General features: G+C 37.8%; 1 protein-coding gene across 1 annotated transcript in view; it reads left to right on the top strand.

Moving 5' to 3' along the window:
* The window catches only part of SLC2A13 (solute carrier family 2 member 13), a 376,609-nt gene that overhangs the window by 42,811 nt on the left and 311,547 nt on the right, over nt 1–22,251 (top strand). Inside the window, exon 2 of the mRNA XM_043563328.1 lies at nt 14,081–14,240. Within this exon, the coding sequence (XP_043419263.1) occupies nt 14,081–14,240 (160 nt within the window). The remainder of the gene's footprint in view (nt 1–14,080; nt 14,241–22,251) is intronic.

Raw genomic sequence — 22,251 nt, 5'->3', positions numbered from 1 at the left:
GTGAGTTCGAGCCCCGCGTCAGGCTCTGGGTTGATGGCTCAGAGCCTGGAGCCTGTTTCCGATTCTGTGTCTCCCTCTCTCTCTGCCCCTCCCCCGTTCATGCTCTGTCTCTCTCTGTCCCAAAAATAAATAAACGTTGAAAAAAAAAAAAAAATTAAAAAAAAAAAAAAAAAAAAGAATACAGTATATAATACATATAACTGTGTACTAAAACTGTAGTAGGTGACTGATGTCCACCTTCTGTGATGATCTCAAGTGACCTCAATGAGATATCAAAAATAGAACTGGAAAATGAGTTAAGTGCAGGTATGCAGGCAATAGTTTAATCAACCAGATATGATAGAAGCAATGCATTAAGATGATCTAAGCGTCTTTCACATGTGTTGTGTGGAAATCACTAAACCTTAATTTTTACAACTGAAAAAATAATACCTTGTGATGTGCAGGTATTTGGAGAGCTGCTTGTAACACATATAACCTTTTTTGCATTTAATGCCCTGTAAGCTAATAGGTTTCAGGGCAGTTCTTCAGAGCAATCTGAAATACTGTCTCCTGGGCTGTAGCCCTCAGTAAGAATGAATAAGGTGTTTACTAACCTACTTTGAGGTTGGCTTTTTTCAGTTAACATAATACGCAAAATATGTGTTATTTGACTGCTTATATTAGGCTAAGGCCTCTGGTTAACAGCATACTATTAGTAGTTAAGTTTTGGGGGAATCAAAAGATATGTCCAGATTTTCGAATGTGTGCGTGGGGTTGGCACTTGTAACCCATGTGTTCAAGGGTCAGCTGTAAAATGTTTCTGAATTCCGTGAGTTGCTGTAGCAGATTAATTGAATCTGAGGAGGAGATTGTGGTTATCTCTGGTTTGTAGCCCACTGGTCAACAACTTGAACTTGGCAGTTGCATCCTGAGTTGTAGGGGGGGTCATTGGAACTGTTAGTTTGTAGGCAGTTGGTCAGCAGCACAGGTGACAACCTGGGCCTGGGGTTGGCATCTGAAGTGGGGGCAGTGGCACAGTTTTGTAGAAGTCAGCCCTCAGCCTGTGGCATATGATGCTATCTCTGGGTAGATCATATCAGAATTGAGTTGAATTCTTGAATCTCCTGTCCATGTCCAAGAAATGGTTTTTGGTATCAGGGGAACCCTCCTCCCCCCACACATTGCAGTTGGGTCCAGAAAGCCAAAAGAAAATAGACTTCTAGAATTTACTTATTTAGGAATTTTGCTCTTGTTCTTGAAAGAGACTTTTTTCTGTTGGGTTAGAAACCTAGATTGATGGTTATTTTCTCTTAGCACAAGGGAAGTACCATTTTACTGTCCTCTGAGTTCCACTGTTCCTGCCGAGAAGTCCGCTGTCATTTAACAGAGAAATTCTAACGGCACTAAGAAGGTGGGAGATGGTCAAGATACCATCTTGAAGTGGTTATCTTTGCCTACTTTTGTATTTTCACAGAAACTAGTCATATGTGGGCATTTCTTCTCTTGTTTGTGATCCCCTCCCATAAATACGAAGATAAACACAAGCTTCCAGCTAGGATATATGTGAAGAACGGAATCCTCAGGGTTTGGGGGATCCTTTCCAACCTGGCAAGAGAAACGTTAAGAGAAGGACGTTTTAATTTTTTTGCATTTAAAACTACCTATTTAAGAGTTTTCATCAAGTTGAAATTAGTACTTTGAAAATGAATATAAGTGATTTTTAACTGTATCTCTACCATCTATTATTTGTCATCTCTTCAGTGTCCTCCCACATCTGTCTGTCATCTGCCTTTCTGCCTCCTGTCTCCTCCTGAGTAGGAAATTGACTTCATGTAAATAAAAGCCTGTTGAAATATGCCATTGGCCTACTTGTAGATGGATATTTTGCAAAATATTATTCAAAAAGGGTGAGACGAGCTAGGTATTTTTACAATTAAATCACTAAGGGAAAATGTGAATAGCAGCAGTGATAAAAGTCATTTTACCTCGACATTTGTTAAAGCATTACAAGTCACTACTTTTATTCTGGCTGTGTTAGTGTCTCAAAGCTGCTGGAGCAGAAATAAGAGATAATGCCAGCTAATTTCTGCCAAAACTAGGCTCTGTTGACTGAGTCAGAGCTGCCACTAGATCTGCAAGCAGAGTGAAAAGATGTTCATAAGCCATGGAGAGTAGTAATACAAGGGTTCATTTTAATAATCTCTTTCTAAAGCCAGCTTAAGAGAGATCATACTGCCCTTTTCACAGTCACCCATATCGTTCATTATTTGTCATTTCACTTGGAGTCTATTTCTAAGAGTGTTACTAAGCTACAGGTATGGCATCTTGCTTTTCACCTTTCGTAAATGTTAAAGATCTGGTATATTCTTTTAGACACTACAAGAAAAAAGAAACAGCATTGATAAATGTTTCGCTGTGCTGGTGCCTACCAGTTCAGAGAATCACCTAAACAGTCTTTGAATTATGTATACATTCTTGGTATACTAAAGAACAAGATACAGAGTTGGTTATGTCTATTAAAACAATTTTAACTCTATGCTAGGGAGAACCTAAAGATCTCTCCCTGTCTTTCACTCCATTCTCTTTTATCGCTAGTGAGATTTAGCTTTCTTAAAGCCAGCTGATACAGAACTAGAGCTCCTAAGAGTAGACATTTTGTTTAACTTTAGTGTGGCTCTGATGCTTACCATTGTTCTTTAGCAAACCTTTCCATTTTCTATTTCTGAAGTATCTTGAATGATAAATGCAAAAACTGTACATGTAGAACATCATTCCCCATTCTGTGGTAATAAATTAAGAGGCAGTGAAAGCTAACATGGCTTTGTTCCTCATCAAACATCTAAAAATTTATTACAGATAGGATTCTGTGATTACTGGGGATATTAGTGAAGAATCTGGGAAAGTAGGTTGTGTCATTGTAGATGTTAAAAAATGTGCCTTTTTTCTCTGCATATTTACTTTAAGATTTTATTACTTATATTGCTTTTTTTTTAAATGTAAGAAGCATAGGGATATTCACATAGATGGAAAGATAATATTAGAAGAAGCTGGAGAAAAAATATCTAATGATGGGTAGTTTACATGATTTTCACCACCTTAAAACTCAAAGGCTAGGGTCATTCAGTGTACTTTTTAGAGACATAGGAAATCACTAATAGAGACTTTTGGTAACGAAGATAGACATTATCTTGCTCTACAGATCTTTGCCTTTTTGGACATTAAAGAAATAGAAATTTTTATTTAATTATTTAGGCATAATGTTCTAACCAAGTAAAATGTTTAGCCATTGCTACCAGGTGCTGGAACAGAAAAAAAAAAAAAAAAGTTAATGCTTTAGAGTGGTTATCAGACAAGCCAGGAAATTCTATCTGTGCAGCTCAAGAAATGTTACTTAGAACTGAGAAAAGAGAGGAGCCATATGAAGAAGGGTTGAGTGAACACTCAGTGGTCTACTTACTCAGAAGATTTCTGTAGTCCAGACTAAATGAGGGGCAGATCCTCTGAGCTGTTTATACCAAAACTTCCCTATCCTTAAGGTTTTTGCTAATCTTGGGGTTGGTTTAGAGGTTGTTCCAAAAATAGTAAATGGGTGGTTTATCAGAGAAGTTTGCTACTTGAGAATGTCTTTCACATTCTCACGCCTGAAAGACAAGTTGGCAAGATCTAAAATACTTGAATCACATTTCCTCTTTAAATATCTGTGGTCCTTGCTGGCATTCCATATTGCCGGGTTAGGTGGGTGAGCTGTTTTTTTCTTTTGCTGTATACATAAAAGATTTGATGAATTTTTGTTAACTTTGCAAATCACAAAATTTTCCAGAGTGTGTTTTGCTGTTGCTACCTATCTGTAGGCCCATTTATTTATTTATTTAATGATGGTTTATCTTTCTTTTTTTTTTTTTTCCAACGTTTATTTATTTTTGGGACAGAGAGAGACAGAGCATGAACGGGGGAGGAGCAGAGAGAGAGGAAGACACAGAATCGGAAACAGGCTCCAGGCTCTGAGCCATCAGCCCAGAGCCCGACGCGGGGCTCGAACTCATGGACCGTGAGATCGTGACCTGGCTGAAGTCGGATGCTTAACCGACTGCGCCACCCAGGCGCCCCGATGGTTTATCTTTCAATGATATCTTTTGTCATTTGAATTTCCTTTGCTTTCCATTCTCAGAGAGCATCTCAAATTGATGTTCCATACTGATTCAGATTTCACGCAGCCTCCAATATGGTGCTTACTTCTGTAATTATTTACATATTCTATTAATTTTTTAGTGTTTCTTACCCTACCCATTTCCTTGTTTAATTCTTTTGTCGGTAAGCTGATTCTCTCCTCATGGCTCTCTGCTCCTGATTTTTAGGCAAGGCCAGATTTTATATTGAAGAATAGATAAAAAATTTGGGGGGATGGGTGTTCAGTTATTACTTTGCTACTCTTAATATTTAATATCTTCTTCTGTTTTACTTCTTAGCCCTTTATATCTGTTGCATGAATATTTCTACAACCAGATTCTAGCCCTGGGCTTATCTTACTCTGGACACATTTCTTTTGTATTTTGTCTATGCCTATTCAATTACAATCTGCATTCAGGTGATTCACAGCCTTGAGCTGCTGTTTAGGTCCACATTGTTTGCTGTACTAGAGCATTTACCTCTAGATGTCACATAGAGCTAAATATGACAAAGCACCACTTAAGTTCCTGTTTGCTAAATTCACTGCCTCGAGGAAAATGTATTGATTTCTTATTAACCTTTGTGTATTACATTTGTCAGGTGTAAAAGCATACTGCTTCCACTTTTGTTGCCATTTCCTACAGTTATCTTTCTCTTATAACCTCTGCTCTGTTTTAGGACATTTCTTACATATGCGTTGATTTCATTATTTTCCATCTCTCCCCGTTAAAAAATTCTTTCCTTCTCTGTTCTTTTCCTGCCTGCTTCCATCTGGGTGTTCTAGGAACACTTCTTTCTTCTCTTTATCTGAATGCTGGAATATTATGCCATTACTTAAAATGATCTTGTCCTACAAGGTTGACAAACCAGACTCCAGATGGTTGTATAGGGCTACACAGGGATTTGTTTTGTTTGGTGGTTTTCTTTGGCCTGCAGAGTATGTTGTACCTTCTATGTCTCACTCATTTGGCTTCTATATTTATCATACCTGACTCGCTTCTGTAAGAAGTTTGAGGTGTTTTTTTTTTTTGAGAAAAGAATAGTTATAAAGAGAAGGAAAGTGTTTGAAATGTAATGAGTTAAAGCTACAGAATTATGTAAAAAGTACTGCAAATTATAACCAAATTTTAATAGTGGTTATGTGTGGGTGGTGTGATTAGAGGTGATGTTTATTTACTTCTGACCCATGACCTCCAAATTTTCCCTAATGAATAATATATTTAGTGTAAAACCAATCAGTTGGCAGTAATTTTAAAGGATATGGTTTTCTTTTTTTTTTTTAATTTTTTTTAATGTTTATTTATTTTTGAGACAGAGAGAGACAGAGCATGAACAGGGGAGGGTCAGAGAGAGGGAGACACAGAATCTGAAACAGGCTCCAGGCTCTGAGCTGTCAGCACAGAGCCCGACGCGGGGCTCGAACTCACGGACCGCGAGATCATGACCTGAGCCGAAGTCGGCCGCTTAACCGACTGAGCCACCCAGGTGCCCCAAAGGATATGGTTTTCTACATCCATCCCAAAGTAATAGTCAACGGTTAAGCCAAGGTCTGTGCTTGACACTTAGGCAAGTTATAGTACAGAAGATAGGTGAGTTATAATCATTCCATTAAAGGGCTTGTAGTTGGGCTTGGAGAAACAGCGTGATCCAGATTTTACTGAGATGTTACTGGTAAAAAAGAACATGAACAGGTCAATATTATATTCGTAAGTAGTATGAAAGGAGAGGTCATTTAGGCCGTTAAGAGATGGCACTGGCTTTAAATGATGGTGACATGTTTATAATGCCTTGTGAAGAGCTTTTTAACATTATAGAACACTAATTCTGCTAGTTATCTCCATGGATAGAATCTCACCCATAACCTGGCTCCTTTGTTCTAGCAGTATTTTGTGTTGTATATATTTTAATATATAAATAATTTGGGGCTTACAGCTCTTTGAAGTTGCCTAGCAGTGTTTGTGAAAGTCTTAGCCTCCTTAGAATAAACTAAAAGATAAATTCTAGGGTGTTAACAACCTGGTAAAGGTAGCTCTTTGACTCTTCAGCAGAATGCAAACAGCAGTTGGGGCAAGACAGCCAAACTGAAACAACTTTAGTAAGGGGCACTTTTTAAGACAAATTCCTTCTTTTTATTAAAATTATTCCTTTAGAGATCATAGGGCAGTAGTTTGCAAAATGAAGTTAGGACTTCATAATCCTTCTTGTTCAGGAAGCATTATTATTAAAAGGTAGATTCATGTGCTTCTTTGTGAGAAGCTAATTAGTTGCTGCCTGGCTTGTGCTGAGAGGCTACTGTGGTTCATGGGTATTTACCCATCGCAACAGGATTTTCTAATGCTGTTTGTTTATGAAATTATTTATACTTCTGACTCAGAGCTTTAAAAGGGCTTCCAGCAGTTTTTGAAAGCCAGCTTCTACACTCAAGAGCGTTCTGTGCTGCTGATGGTGCTTCAGCTTGGCAGCATGAGAGTGTGAATCGGGTTGCACTGTGGTGTCTGAGGTGCAGTTTTCTGGTGAAACTCCTCAAGGCCAAGCATGATAATGAGTTTTCACTGAGGTAGACCTCTTTATTTATTTTGTAAGAAATCAAACTTTCTAACAATATTCAGAAACAATACCAACACAGATATTTGTGGTTGTGTTTAAGCCAATAAGCTGTTAACAGGACCTTGTATCACTCCGTTGCTTATGTTAATTTCCAGTCATTAGTTTAGTGTGGACTATTAAGAATTTGTTCTTTACCAGACATTTATTTTGATTAATGTTTGGAATAGGGAATAAGTCCAAAGTTCTTCATAGAACTCTCCTAAACTTTATTCTTTTTTATATGAAATTTATTGTCAAATTGGTTTCCATACAACACCCAGTGCTCATCCCAACAGGTGCCCTCCTCAATGCCCATCACCCACCCTCCCCTCCCTCCCACCCCCCATCAGCCCTCAGTTTGTTCTCAGTTTTTAAGAGTTTCTTATGTTTTGGCTCTCTCCCTTTCTAACCTCTTTTTTCTCCTAAACTTTAAATATCATTAATCCCACTTATGAAATACTTGATTTTTTTTTTTTTTTGAGAGAGAGAGAGAGTGTGTGTGTGTGTGCGTGCATGCGCATATTGAGGAAGAGCAGAGGTGAGGTGTTGGGGAGAGAGAAAGGATCTTTTTTTAAAATTTTTTTTAATGTTTATTTATTTTTGAGACAGAGAGAGACAGAGCATGAATGGGGGAGGGTCAGAGAGAGAGGGAGACACAGAACCCGAAGCAGGCTTCAGGCTCTGAGCTGTCAGCACAGAGCCTGATGAGGGGCTCGAATCCACGGACCATGAGATCAGGACCTGAGCCGAAGTCGGACGCTGAACCGACTGAGCCACCCAGGTGCCCCAAGAGAGAGAAAGGATCTTAAGCAGGCTCCACACTCAGCACTGAGCCCAATGCGGGATTCAAACCCATGACCCTGGGATCATGACCTGAGCTGAAATCAAGAGTCATTGTCAATCGACTGAGCCACCCAGGTACCCCTGAAGTACTTCTTAATTTAGGGGATTTCATACAGTATTACTTAACTGCCCTTCATTGGAACAGTGACCTTTGTCTAGAGATAGAATTCCATTTGTTTCCCCAAAGTAGAAAAGAGGGGTGATAGAACCTTAATGACCCAGGTTTGTCAAAACTTGACACCATGTTTAGAAATCTGTAAGTTATAGTTTGCATGGCTATTTTATTAATAGCAAGGTGAGCTAGCAATAGTGAATGTGGAGTTTTCTCCTCTCCCTGAACACCAGCATCTTTTTTATAGTTCTCTGTTGTGGGTTTACACTTTTCTAGCTGGAAATTATACAGTGAATCATATTCAATTCACTAGTTAGCTTGAGCTCTTTAACATGACACCTGATATTAGTATGTCACAGCAGCCGGTAGTAGGGGGCAGAGAAAAGACCCGCCTGTCCACTAGAAGTTCACGTGTGCTAGCTAAGGTAATAGATCCAAAAAGAAAATGTGTCTGAGAAATTGCTGAAGGATCACATTCTAATCAGAGGCACAGTCCTTGGTCCTCGAGTGACACATAACAGAGATTAGGGAACCTGAATCTGTGAGACTCACTTTGACATTAACCTGCTTTTGTGACTTTCTGAAAATCTCTTCCTGTCTGTCTTTGATGCTGGGTTTCTTTACCTTTCCTAGAGGGATAATGAATGATACCTGTCCCACCTCCCTATTGATAAGGTGACCCGATACGTGATAATACAAAATGGTAACATAAAAAAAACACTTTAGAAAAGTCTTTGTTGCTCCTTCATACTTTCTTCATCTAACAGTTCCATAACTACTGGAATTTTTCAGGACTCCATTCTATGCATTCTTTTCCTCTTCCATTCTGGGAGCTCTTATCCATTCCCATGGTTCCCATTTTATGTGCCATCCACACAGAATTATCTTCTGAGCTTCAGAGATTTGTGTAACTTCCAAGCCCCACTGGACCTAGTCTCACCTTGAAGTTGCATTTAAATATATATAGTCTAGTAACTAAAAAGCAATTGGATTGTAATATTGTCTTTTTGTGTCTTGAAGAATATAGTAACATGTAGGTTATAACTCAGCAACATTTCTTAAAATCTCTATTATCTACCCCTCTGTCCCCTCATCTCAAATCAGGCCTCAGTCAGTCCCTGAGTTGTAGGCTCCCATTTTTTTCCATACTGACCCTGAGCTCCTCACAACTGTCTCCAGGCTTTTTTTTCATTTGCACTTCTCTCCATAAACTAGATCTTTGGTCCATGTTTTCTTCTCCATCCTTTTTTTTGCCTAGCATGATAATGGCTCAAGAACTAGGGTGACAAATACCAGACTCTCCCTAGAGGATGAGCGAGGAAGGAAAGGTTGGTTATTTTGACAGAGTTACTGGGTGGCAGAAATGAGGCAGGCTGGGAACACTCACATGTAAATAATCTGTTATTTCCAACATACCCAGGGAATGTTCTACTTGCTGTCTACTTGTATGTTTCACAGAGCCCCTCTGGCTCAACCTGGCTAAAATTTGGCCTTATCATCTTCGGTCCACACTTGGCTTCTTTCGTGTTCTTTATGTTTGTACAAAGTACCTATCATGCTCCTACTTGCTCTTTCCGGACATCTGACCATCATCCTTGAGTCCCTCCTCTCTTCATCCTTCATGTTCCATCCCAATTCCTGCTAGCCTAGGTACTAAATATATACTTCTGGAATCTCTCCTTTTTACTCCATTGCCTCTACTGTACCCGTTACTCCCTTGCAATTGGTTTTCCATACTCCAACAAGAAGGACTCTTTTAAACATGATGCTAATTGTGCCTTTTCTTCCATTATACTATTTAAAGGCTTCTGAATACCTAGTCCTCAATACGTCCACTAAGATCTTATATAGTCAGGTTGGTCTCTGTGTCTCTAGAAGTAGTCTCCCTTATTGGGGCTCCTGGATGGCTCATTTGGTTAAGCGTCTGACTTCAGCTCAGGTCATGATCTCACAGTTCATGACTTTGAGCCCCCCTCTGTGCTGTCAGCACAGAGCCTGCTTCAGATCCCCTGTCTCCCTCTCTCTCTCTGCCCCTTTCCTGCTGGTTCTATCCCTCTATCTCAAAATAAGTAAATAAACTTAAAAAAAAGATAGTCCCCCTTCTCTAGCAGGATGCATCTCCTTTTGCCTCAAGGCCTTTGTCTAAGCTGGTCTGATCATTTAAAGTGTGTATCACCTTTCCCACAGTATCATCAAGCTCTAACTTACTCATTCACCTAATCTCTGCTTAAATGTGAACTTCTCATCCAAGAACTCTCAGACTCCTCAAGCTGAAGTCCTTTTGCTATTAGTCCTTCGTCGTAACTTTGCTATGAGCTCATGTTCCTCACACTTTCCCTTTGGTGACACCCATCACATTTGACTTCTAATTACTTGTTCAAACACATTTTGCCTGTCAGATGCTAAGCTCCATGAGGACGGAGGACATGTCTCTCTTACAGCACTGTGTCCCCAGTGCTTAGCACAGTGCCCAGCTCAGATCAAATAAGCGATGAGCATATCCAAGTGATGGGTACTTGCTTCTGTGATTTGGGCTCTCTCAGCCTCTCCTCTCCACAAATACTCTGCTTCACATCTTTTGTTTACCTCTGAGAAAATCCCATATCATTTCATATTTATTTTAAGCCCATGCCCTTCTCTGTAGAATTGTCTACCCAGCCTCTCTGAGCTGGCATCCAATCATTGTTAGCATACATCAGTTGTCAGCATCACAGGATGGAGCCCAGTGTGTCACTGTACTGTGACCCTTACCATGGTATTTGGAAATTATTATCTGATTGGCCGTTTATATGAGTAGGGTTTGTGTGCAGCTTCTTTTATAACAGAGACCCTGTTTTGTGGACTTACATTCATCTTGATAATGTTAGCACCTAAAACAAGTCAAACTAAATCAAAAAAGTTAGAATGCCTCACAACTAGAGGTATAGTAATCATAGAAATAATTGCTAACATTATGGACTACTTCCAAAAAAATTTTTTTAACATTTATTTTTGAGAGAAAGAGAGACTGAGAGCACGAGGCTGGGGAGGGGCAGAGAGAGGGAGACACAGAATCTGAAGCCGGCTCCAGGCTCTGAGCTGCCAGCACAGAGCCGATGCGGGGCTCGAACTCACGAACAGTGAGACCATGGCCTGAGCTGAAGTCAGATACTTAACCAACTGAGCCACCCAGGCACCCCCATTAGGGACTACTTTCTATATGGTATGTACGATTTTAAGTGCTTTGATTGTGAATTCATTAAATCTCAACTCCTGTGAAAGAATTGCTTTTATTTTTCCCATTATATGGATGAGCTGGAGACCAAAAAGGTTAGTTTGTCCAGACTTAACCAGCTGGCGAGTGGCAAAGCTAAAATTTAAACCCACTGGTTCCAGAGTCTACCCTCATCTGTTGTGGCCAGACAGTAGAGTCTAGAGCTTTCAAAATTGGGTTCTGGAATGTCTGTCTGCTTCAGATTCTGTTTCCTCCACTTATTCATCATGTGACCTGGGTAAGGTCCTTCTTTGCAAAATGGGGATAATCATATGTCTTTTAGAAAGGTGTTCTGAGGATTAGATAAAATAACCAGTCCTTGTGAAATATTGAACATAGGCTGTTCTAACACTGGTTAAGTCAATGTGAACACTCCTTGGACACATCTTTTGGGGTTCTTTTCAATTGTAAATCCAGTGAGTCTGTCTTTTTATAGTTCCTCAGTCTTTTCTCTTTGCCAATTCCTGTTACTTTTCAAGGTTCTAGTGTTTATTTTTAATAATAAACCTTTATAAGGGCCTGAGGACATCCTTGCATTTCTGTCAAGTAAAATCTATGGGCTATTTGACAAGCATGTGCTGCCTAAAACCACAGTCCTGATTTCCCATGCTTAAATGTGCAGGTTACGTGGTTGAGTGAAGATGTCTGTCTGAAGAGAGCAACAGAATTTCTGTTTACAGCTAGACCAAAGCCGGAAAAGAAGTCCGGACAATTAAGTTTATTGAGATGTTCTAATTGTAAAAGAACTAAAAAGAATATACAATTAACTTGTCAACATATGCATCAGATGTTTCCTCTTTCCAAGTTAGATGAAAACCAATTTAGTATGATTTGTGTTATTAAATTGATTAGCAGTCAGATGGAAACTTTCAGCTGTTTAGGTGCTGATTTAATTGTAAAGACTATATCTACTGACACATGCTTATTTTATGAAACTCTTAAAATCTTAAGGTTCTTTTCGTGTATATTTATGTATGTTGACAGATGCTACAGCAGCAAATAATACTGGTGGAAACTACAGAGTGTACAGTTCAGAGATTTAATCGTCTGACTTGTGTGCAGACTTATTAGTAGTTTTTCAGTAGTACGGAAGCAGATATATTACTTAAATCTTGTCTGTTTGTTTATTTGCTTGGGTCAAAGATGGAACAAAGCAAATAAAAATGTGGTAAAACATATGTTTAAAATAGGTGGAAATTGAGACAGTGGTGGCATCAGGAGGGAATTGAGCTCGCAGAACAAATACCATCAAGTCCAAAACGCTTGGTAGAGGTGGGCCTCTGTGACTGCCTAAAGAGGGAAATAAAAGACAACTGTGTGGTTTATGGTGCCCATAAACACAGGTCAGTTGTTGAGAGGCACAACTATTGTAGTCACTGAGACTGGAGACAGATGTCTCCCATTATCTGGAATGTGGTAGATAGCACCTTCAGCAGCCCTTGTACAGAAAACACGGCAACAGGTTTTTTGGTACTGCTACCTTTAATATAGGCTATTTTGTTGGCATTGTAATGATTAATTAATGAAAAGCAGTTTCTTCTTAGGGCGCCTGGGTGGCTCAGTTGGTTAAGTGTCCGACTTTGGCCCAGGTCATGATCTCACAGTTAGTGAGTTCGAGCCCTGTGTCGGGTTCTGTGCTGACAGCTGAGCCTGGAGCCTGCTTCAGATTCTGTGTCTCCCTCTCTCTCTGCTTTCCCCCACTCATGTGCGCGCTCTCTGTCTCTCTGTCTCAAAAATAAATAAACATTAAAAAAAACAAGGCAGTTTCTTCTTCATGGGTGTGTTATGCAACCCATTGGTGTTCTGGTTTAATCTAGAGGTCAACTTATAGTATCTATAGATATAAAAATGATCATATTTTCTTAGATAATCCTTTTTGATTGTTTTTAACTTTCGTGAATATCGATTAGATGAATATTGATTAGTTTGGGATTAATTAATCAGACATACCTAGAAATTGGAAGTGCTACTGGGAAGTGAGCTAGATACGGCCAAGAGTACCAAGATTTTCTTTTAGGTAATAATTCTGGATTAGCTCAAATTTGGATTAGCTCACCTGATGGTGTGCATCAGGAATGCTTGGAGGATTTTTAAAAGACAGATCCAGGTGCTTGGGTGGCTTGGTTGCATGTTTGACTCTGGATTTTGGCTTAGGGTATGATTCCAGGGTTGTGGGATCAAGCCCTGCATTGGGATCAGTGCTGAGCATGGATCCTGCTTGAGATTCTCTCCGCTCCCCCCCTCCCCAACTCACTCTCTCTCTAGAAAAATAAAATAAAAATTAAAATAACTAAAGTCGTAAAAAGACCCATCTCCCATCTCTGTAGTTTTTTATTTAGTAGGTCTAGGATGGGTGAGGTGAGAGCATCTTCATCTTCATTAAAACAGAGAGAAAGAGAGAGAGAGAGAGAGAGATGGCCACATAAGTGATTTAGTGATCAGTGAAGTTCTAGAACTACTACCATAGATTATGCTGCATTAATTTTAGATAGAAACAGATTTTAAGCACATACAGCTAAATACACCTTAGCCATAAAGCCATCTATTTTATGGTTAAGATCATATGTTCTTGAGGACTGTAAATTTCCATAGTATTGTCCATTATAATCAACTTCAGAATTCTCTACTGAGCCAATTGAATAGGGTGATTTAATGTATGGATTTCTTATTAGTAAACCAATTAACAGTTTTGGTGTGTGTCTACTGGAACTGATGACTTTGAATAGTTAATATGATTCTGGGATAATTTTTATTCTCACCATTGTCTGATTATATTTCTGTATAGACTAAAAATATTTTGATAACTATATTCTATCTAGAGAGCATTTTCTTATTTTTCATCCACAAAACTTATAAAGTGTGCTTTATATGCGTTATAAAGTTATCTGATAGCTCTAGAGGTAGTTTTCATTTGTAGGCATTTACATGATAATATGAAAAATGATATTCAGAGATTGGTATCTCCACATATGTCTTATCTGTGGTAGTCACTAGTTACAGAATCTTTAAGTATCTGGTGAATCTTGGTTTAAAGTAGAAAACCAAGGCTGTGTATGTGTGTCTTTGTCTAGCATCAGTATTTACAACAGAAATCTTGAGTAAATGTCCTCTGTTGACTTTCCATTGCTTCTTTACAGGCATTGCCTCCATGACAGTGCCAGTGTACATCGCTGAAGTCTCACCGCCCAATTTAAGAGGTCGATTAGTCACCATTAACACTCTCTTCATCACTGGAGGCCAGTTCTTTGCAAGTGTTGTGGATGGAGCCTTCAGTTATCTCCAAAAGGATGGATGGAGGTCTGTAAATTGTCCTTACAGTTAATTTTCAAATCATCTTTTTATGGAATGGGAGAAAAATTGAGAAATGATAGGAAAATATAACTGGGTATTTTGGATCATTATAACTAATTTATAAGTGGGTGGCATTCAGCAAAATTGAAAGTGGACAAGAAGCTGATATTTATTTTAATGATAGACAAGGAACCTACCATTATGAATTGATATTTACAGACTTTTTAGCATTTAGGTGACATTTCTCACACTGTGTGTAATCTTTGGCAATATTTGTTTAAAAATGAATGCAGCACTAAATATGTATGGAGTTCTTGAATTGTATCAGTGATTGACAAGGTGTTTATGAACTGCAGATATAACTAACATCCTTTTTGGATTGAAGAATCTACATTCTGACCTGAGTGAAAGAAAACCCACTCTTTAAAGATACAGATTTAGCTATATCAAAATATGTTATTGTATACATAAATTTAAAATATACAAATTGTTCTTTAATCACTATTTGGCTTATTTTGAATCAAAAGAGATGAGAAAAATGTTTTTAAAACTGTTCTAAAATATTTTCAAACTGACTGTCATAGAAACAAACTAATCTTCTGTTAAAGCTTAAAGATATTATAGGCTCTGGATTTTGATATCATATTTCATAGTATTCAAAACAACAGATTGATGTAACTGCTTCGGGGAAATTTTATTAAAAACCTGTGGCAGGTTACACAATATTCTCTAAGTTATTTTCTTGCCACCATGTATTACAACAAATGTTTATTGACCATCTACTCTGTATGAGTGCTGGGGATAGAATGTTGAACAAGACAGACTCTAGTCCTTATATAAATGCATGGTGCTTACAGTGTTGAAGTGAATTCTTAACAGCTGAAGAAAAAAGGGTTTGATGTGGTGCGGATGTAGGCAATCAAGCTTCTATGTGAAAAGCACAGTAAATCATGTGCCTTGATGAGCCATTAAAGACTGAGCCTGATGAAGTTTTATTAAAAGTTATGTGAGAAAACTCATTGATGCCAATTAGGGCCTACATTTGTCGGGACATTAAAGAGAGGACACAGTTCTTAAAAGCATTAGCTCTTTCTGCAGATGTTGCTAAACCACTTTCTACCTTTGAAAGAATGAATCTCTGCCAAACTGAGAAATTACTGGAAAATTGAAGAAACAGGAAATTTCATCATTCTTTTCCACTCTGTAGATGAGCAGAAAGACAGATAACTGTTACTAGTGTAAAGTGATATATTGAGTTTTTCTTGGAAACTCAGTGCAAGTCAGTTTTCAACCCATGTCTTTAAACAGATCTAAATCATTTACATTAAGTTAAAAAACTTATTATGTAACTAATATATATATGCTTTTATTAAAAGTCTATTTTTTGGGTTTTAAGTTTGCAAAGAGACCTTAACTGATAAAAATCTGTTTTTAAATGAAAACATATAAAGTGCATAAGCCATATTTTTTTTTACTTAAGTATAGTAATGTAGGTATCTTTGTACTGGTTAGAAAAAAAGAGAAAGATCATACAGTATTGAAAATTATTTATGAATGTGGTGTCCCTCTGTAGAAGTGGGAGACTTGCTTGGGTCAGGCATTAGAACACTTTCAGAGGCGGAGTGATATAGTTATAGACAAACTTGGATTCAGATCTGCTTTCTGCCTCTCATTAGCTTCAAACCTTGGACAAGTTACTTAGCTCCCTGAATTTTACTCTTGTATTGTAAAAAATGGGACCAAAAATACTTGTCTTGTTTGATTATTGTGGGATCTAAATTATTATAGGTGAAGTTTTCAGCCCACTGCTTCACATATGGGAAATGATCAATAAACACTGAATCACATAGTTATTTATTCTGATGAATGAATAAAAGGATGGTGCTCTTATAGGTAAGTTGTGAGGTTGAAGGAAAAGCCATCCTATGGCTTGTATTTTCTTTATCAGTACAGATGAGGCTTGGAGGTGATAGGGAAGATGCCTTGGGAAGATAACTGTTAAATGCTTATAGCTTCTGTAGAAAATATAAAAGACTAGAGACAAAAACGATTTTCCACATATCCATGGGATCCCAGCTGAAGTTGGGGCTATATACTTGCAGTGCATTTTCCCCACAATACTAGAGAACCGAGGGGTAAAAAAAATAATATATATATATATATATACATATATATATATATATATATACACACATATATATATAAGAGGATGGGAAAACTAACTTGGGCTGGTATTCAGATGAATGCATTAACATCTTAGATCACTTAGAACTCCGCTTATTGTTTGCATGAATACACATTCACTTGTGTCCACGTGCAAACATGTTACCTTTTTTTCAGCTGGTGAATTTTCCGTGTGTTCTTTTCTTCCAGTATTTAGTATTCTTAGCAGTGTGTTTAACTCATCTGTTTCCTGGGCTAATAGGAGTGTGGTTATAAGCAAATAAAGGTTGAAGTACTACCTCAACATCAACTTTAGAATTGTCAGCAATACTAACTTATTTAAAATTATAGCAATTGGGGCACCTGGGTGGCTCAGTCGGTTGAATGTCCAACTCTTGATTTCAGCTCAGGTCAAGATGTCATAGTTCATGACGTGGTTCACTGACAGTGTGGAGCCTGCTTGGGTTTCTCTCTCTCTCCCTCTCTCTCTGTGCCTCTCCCCTGCTCGTGCTCTGACTCTAAATAAATAAACATTAAGAAAAATAAAATTATAACAATAAATAATTCATCCTTTTTGTGGCAGTATATTTCAAAAATCCTAATTAAAATGTGGGTGTAAATGTTAAGTACAGCATTTTTTTCATACTCAAATTTTTGTATATTACGAAGTAAGATGTCCCCTATTTTACAAGAGTTTTGATATTTTAACATTGTTTCTTTTTTATTCCTTTTTGACTTTTATTGCCTCTGAAACTCTACTTCAAGCTACTAAACATTTTAAATATTTGGTTGGGGCCAGATGGCTGTTAACAGAGTAGACTTTAAAGCCAGTTTTTCCTACTTGAAATGTAACCTCTTTCTTCCTCCTTCTCCTTCCAACAGTTTATAATCTAAAATGTGGTTACTGAAATTTTCTACACTAGTGATCAGATTAAAACATATAGAAGATGACACTGATTAATCAGATAGAAAAACTTCTTAGCTTTTGATGTTCTTGAAAGAATAACCCATGTTTTCTGCCAGATGGGTCAAACCTACTGTTCTTTTATTGTTTGGATGTCATAGAAATAAATTATTTTCTGCTGAACGACTAGAAGATGAGTTTTTCTAGAAAAGAGCATTGCCAGTAGAAAATTGAATGCTAGTATTTTTAAAGCACTCTAGTGTTATCAGACCTTCTTTTCTGGGAAAAAAAAATGTCATCTGGCTTCATGAGGAAAGAGGAATAAGGATTTTGAAGAGATCATTAAAAATTAGAATTTTGTAAAATCAACTTTAATGAGATACATACCATTCAGTTTACCCATTTAAAATATAATTCATTGGCTTTTAGTGTATTCACAGAACTGTGCTGCCGTTACTGTAATCAAATTCAGAATATTTTCATTATCCCAGAAAGAAACTCTGTACCCCTTAGCTGCCACCCTTCAACCTTCCAGCTCCTCCAAGCTCTAGGCAATCAATTTACTTTTTGTCTGTATGGATTGGCTAATTTTGGATATTTCATGTAACAATATGTGGTCCTTTGTTGACTGGCTTCTTTCACTTAACATATTTTCAAGGTTCATTAATGTTGTTAAATGTGTAAGTATTTTATTTCTTTTTATTGGCAAATAGTATGGATAAAACCACTGTCTGTTTATCCATTTGTCAGTTGATGGACATTTCTGTTTTTTGGCTATTATAAAAATGCTGTGAACATTACAGTTTTCAGGGTGGACATGTTTTCATGTCTCTGGGTATATACCTAGGAGTGGAATTGCTAGGTCATATGGTAACTATGTTTAGCCTTTTGAGAAACGGGCAGACTATTCTACAGGGTACTGTGCTATTTTACATTTCTACTTAGCAATGTATGAGGATGCCAGTTTTTCTGCACAGTAATAAATAATTATCTTTTGATTATAATCATCATAGGTGGGGGTGAGATGGCATCTCATTGTAGTTTTGATTTGCATTTCCCTGATGACTCATGACGTTTGGAAAAAATTTATTTTTACCTAATGTATTATAGTGCTTCTAAAGATGGCAGAGGTGTTTCAGTAGTTAGCATTAATGATACCAGGTTTTATCACTGTTTGCCATTTTCTGTGCTGATATTTTTTTAATCTTGCTTATTTGAACATAGATTTACTCATTACACTTCAAGCAAATGAAGACTTTTTCTTTTTAATTGCTGAGTTAAAGCCTGGCATGCGGCAGGCCTTTGGTAAATATATAACAGAGTAAATTTAACAAGTGTCACCATGATTGTGTAAAACACTTACTTGGACATGCCACTGCTTAAATATTTCAAGTCCTCTCCATTTCCCATGGGAAAAAACAAAAACAAAAACAAAACAGTGGTTTGTGGTGTCTTCCATTGTCCAGTCTCTGCCTGCTTTTCTAGATGGTAGAACTTAGCGTTGCCTCTCTCCCTCCGCCTCTATACAACAACCATGACTGTATATCCTATACACCAATTGCATCTTGCGTTTTTTTCTTCCTTCTGCTCACTTCACCTCTAATGCTTTCCTAACCTGTTCTGCTTTACTCGTCCACCTGTTGTTCCTCCTTTAAATCTCTGCTTTGTGTATCATGTGAAACTGGTTTTGTCCTTTCATTAGACTTTATACATAGCTTCACTGTTTTATACTTCTGTTATATTGAACTAGTTACTTTTTTGTCTGTCTTCTCTAATTCACTTTGGAGCTCCTGAGTGTCATTGACTTTGTACTCATTTTTAGATCTAGGAAAGGCCTGGAACATAGAAAATGCTCAATTAATGTTTAGCGAACAGAGCTGAATTGATTTGGCTCTAGGGAAGGGACTCTTACCTAAAGTGAAATGGTATTGATTTTTAAACCAAAATACCAATTCATTAATGTATGTTGAGGAATACATTTACTTCATAGATAGCTTAAAAACTAAATTATTAATCATAAGTGTTTCTTACTTAAGGATAAAAATCAGAGAATGAAACTTAGTTTCTGAGCCCATGTAACTTTCCATCTCTCAAAATAATATGCCTCCCTGGCCCCAGAACACTTTTTGTTCCTCTCTCTTGGCCAGAGCTGGTTTCCAAATGAGTATTCCTCTCTTTATAATTACATAAATTACCATGTGACTTAGAGTAATAAGACTGGTTTATCTATAGAGAGGCTAAGTCATACTCTTTTGTGTTGAGTTTTCTTCATTCTCAGATTTAATTTTTTAAAATTAGAGTTAACTCACTAATCCATGGACAGTTGTTTGTGAAGTGTTTGAGTGTGCTAGATATTTTCACATGTATGTGCTAGATAAACTCATCATTTATGTGATACTTTTTGTCTGTGTGCTAAAGAAATAGAATTTGAGGAAATGTACGTGTTGAATGAGAAGCACAAAATATTAGTGTTAGCACCATCTGTATGAGAGATTTCTCTGGAATATCTTCAAGCTAATTCATGGACAGTGTGACATTGTTCTGAGTTCTTTGAAGAATTTGTGGACAGAGGTGGAAACCGGGACAGAGTATAGGCTAGCTGACGGTAGGATCAGAAGGCTCAAAACCGAGGTGATGAGGAACATGAAAGAGGGGAGCCAGATTCTAGAGGTTTGTGAATTCTAGGCTTCAGAGGTTTTGAACTTCCATCTATAGGCAAAGGGAAGCTATTATTTTCTGAGCAGAGCATGCTATAATGTGAGTCAAAGATTAACATGAGAGCAATGCCCAGAATTGATTGGAACACTTGGCTGTTGGATGGATGCAAAGAAAATATTTATGAGGCTCTCGCCAGAATGTAGGTGTGAGATAGTGAGGTGTAACACTTGCAGACTTCAATTAGTGTGGAAATCATTCAGTCGTTAAAAAAAATTTGGGGGGCACTTCCTGTAAACCACTGGTGTGGTTGGGACTAGAGATAGACCAATAAGAAACATACCTGTTCTCAGCCACCTCACAGACTAATGGAGAGACTTTTTCATCAGTATGTTAATTAAATGGTGGATAGTGTTATGGAAGCTCTTAGGGTGTGTGAATAACTTAGCTTTATGATGGAAAGATATTTGAATTGAGTCTTTTTGAATAAGTTCCAGGCTTAGTGAGGGAGAAAGAAATTCTAGGTGGCATGTAATTTTCAAAAACCCCCTGGTATGAAAGGACCAGTCATGGGTGGGCAATAGTGAGAAGTTTTATTTATTTATTTAATTTTTATTTTTTTTTCCCTTTAAGTGTTTTCTTTTTAATTAATTATTTTATTATTTTTTTTAATATATGAAATTTATTGTCAAATTGGTTTCCATACAATACCCAGTGCTCATCCCAAAAGGAGCCCTCCTCAATATCCATCACCCACGCTCCCCTCTCTCCCACCCCCCATCAACCCTCAGTTTGTTCTCAGTTTTTAAGAGTCTCTTATGGTTTGGCTCTCTCCCTCTCTTAACTTTTTTTTTTTCCTTCCCCTCCCCCATGGTCTTCTGTTAAGTTTCTCAGGATCCACATAAAAGTGAACACACGGTATCTGTCTTTCTCTGTATGGCTTCACTTAGCATAACACTCTCTAGTTCCATCCACGTTGCTACAAAGGGCTATGTTTCATTCTTTCTCATTGCCACGTAGTACTCCATTGTGTATATAAACCACAATTTCTTTATCCGTTCATCAGTTGACGGACCTTTAGGCTCTTTCCATAATTTGGCTATTGTTGAGAGTGCTGCTATAAACATTAGGGTACAAGTGCCCCTATTCATCAGTACTCCTGTATCCAATAGTGAGAAGTTTTAAAGCAGCTGGTTGGAGGGCTGTGATTACTGTTGGGAAATTTGAGGGTGACATAGAAAGGCTGTCTTCAGTAGGTATGAGTAGAACTTTAAATCCCTTGGATTCTCTTTATCAGTACATTGAATTTATTTTGCTTATTCAAAGTACTGAAAATAATTTCCAAAATAATACCACTTTGTGATGAAAAATTAGCCTCTCCATAATATTTTACAACTTAAATCATGTCAATAATACGCTTTTCAGAATATTTCAAAAAGGGTGACATTTCTAAACAAATTGGTGCTGGGGAAAGTGTTATAATTTAGTACTAATAGATCATTCATGTTGGCTCCATACAAAATACAGGATATAAAGGTGTCTTAAAAATCTAATTGTGTTGGGGCGCCTGGGTGGCTCAGTTGTTTAAGCGTCCGGCTTCAGCTCAGGTCATGATCTCACAGTCCGTGAGTTCAAGCCCCGCATTGGGCTCTGTGCTGACCACTCAGAGCCTGGAGCCTGTTTTGGATTCTGTGTCTCCCTTTCTCTCTGACCCTCCCCCACTCATGCTCTGTCTCTCTCTGTCTCAAAAATAAATAAACGTTAAAAAAAATCTAATTGTGCAGGGGTGCCTGGGTGGCTCAGTCGGTTAAGTGCCCGACTTTGGCTCAGGTCTTGATCTTGTGGTTCATGAGTACCGGCCCCAGGTCGGGCTTTGTGCTGGCAGCTCAGAGCCTGGAGCCTGCTTTGGATTCTGTGTCTCCCTCTTTCTCTGCCCCTCCCCCGCTCATGCTCTGTCTCTCAAAAATAAATAAACATTTAAAAAAATTCGGTGCAGTGGCCATTTTAAGGAAGATGGATTTGGCTAGCAGCTTGATTACAAGTTAATATCTTAATGCTGAGGATATTAGTAATTTTGTCATTGACAAAATTAGGATACAAGACTATTTATTATAAAGGTATCATAGTGTTGTGGGAGGAAAAGATTTAAGACTTGTTTCACAGCACATTAATTTACCTGAGTTCTAATATCCTCATGTAGCTAACGTTTTAGCAGTTGTACAGTGTTATTAGGATCAAATGAGTTAATGATGGCCAACATATTTACAAACTCGTAAGATATTGTTTGCTGTTATC

Source organism: Prionailurus bengalensis, chromosome B4, assembly GCF_016509475.1.
Source record: "Prionailurus bengalensis isolate Pbe53 chromosome B4, Fcat_Pben_1.1_paternal_pri, whole genome shotgun sequence".
NCBI classification, from domain to species: domain Eukaryota; kingdom Metazoa; phylum Chordata; class Mammalia; order Carnivora; family Felidae; genus Prionailurus; species Prionailurus bengalensis.
Note: the sequence above shows the minus strand (reverse complement) of the source record. Positions and strands in the feature narration are given on the sequence as shown.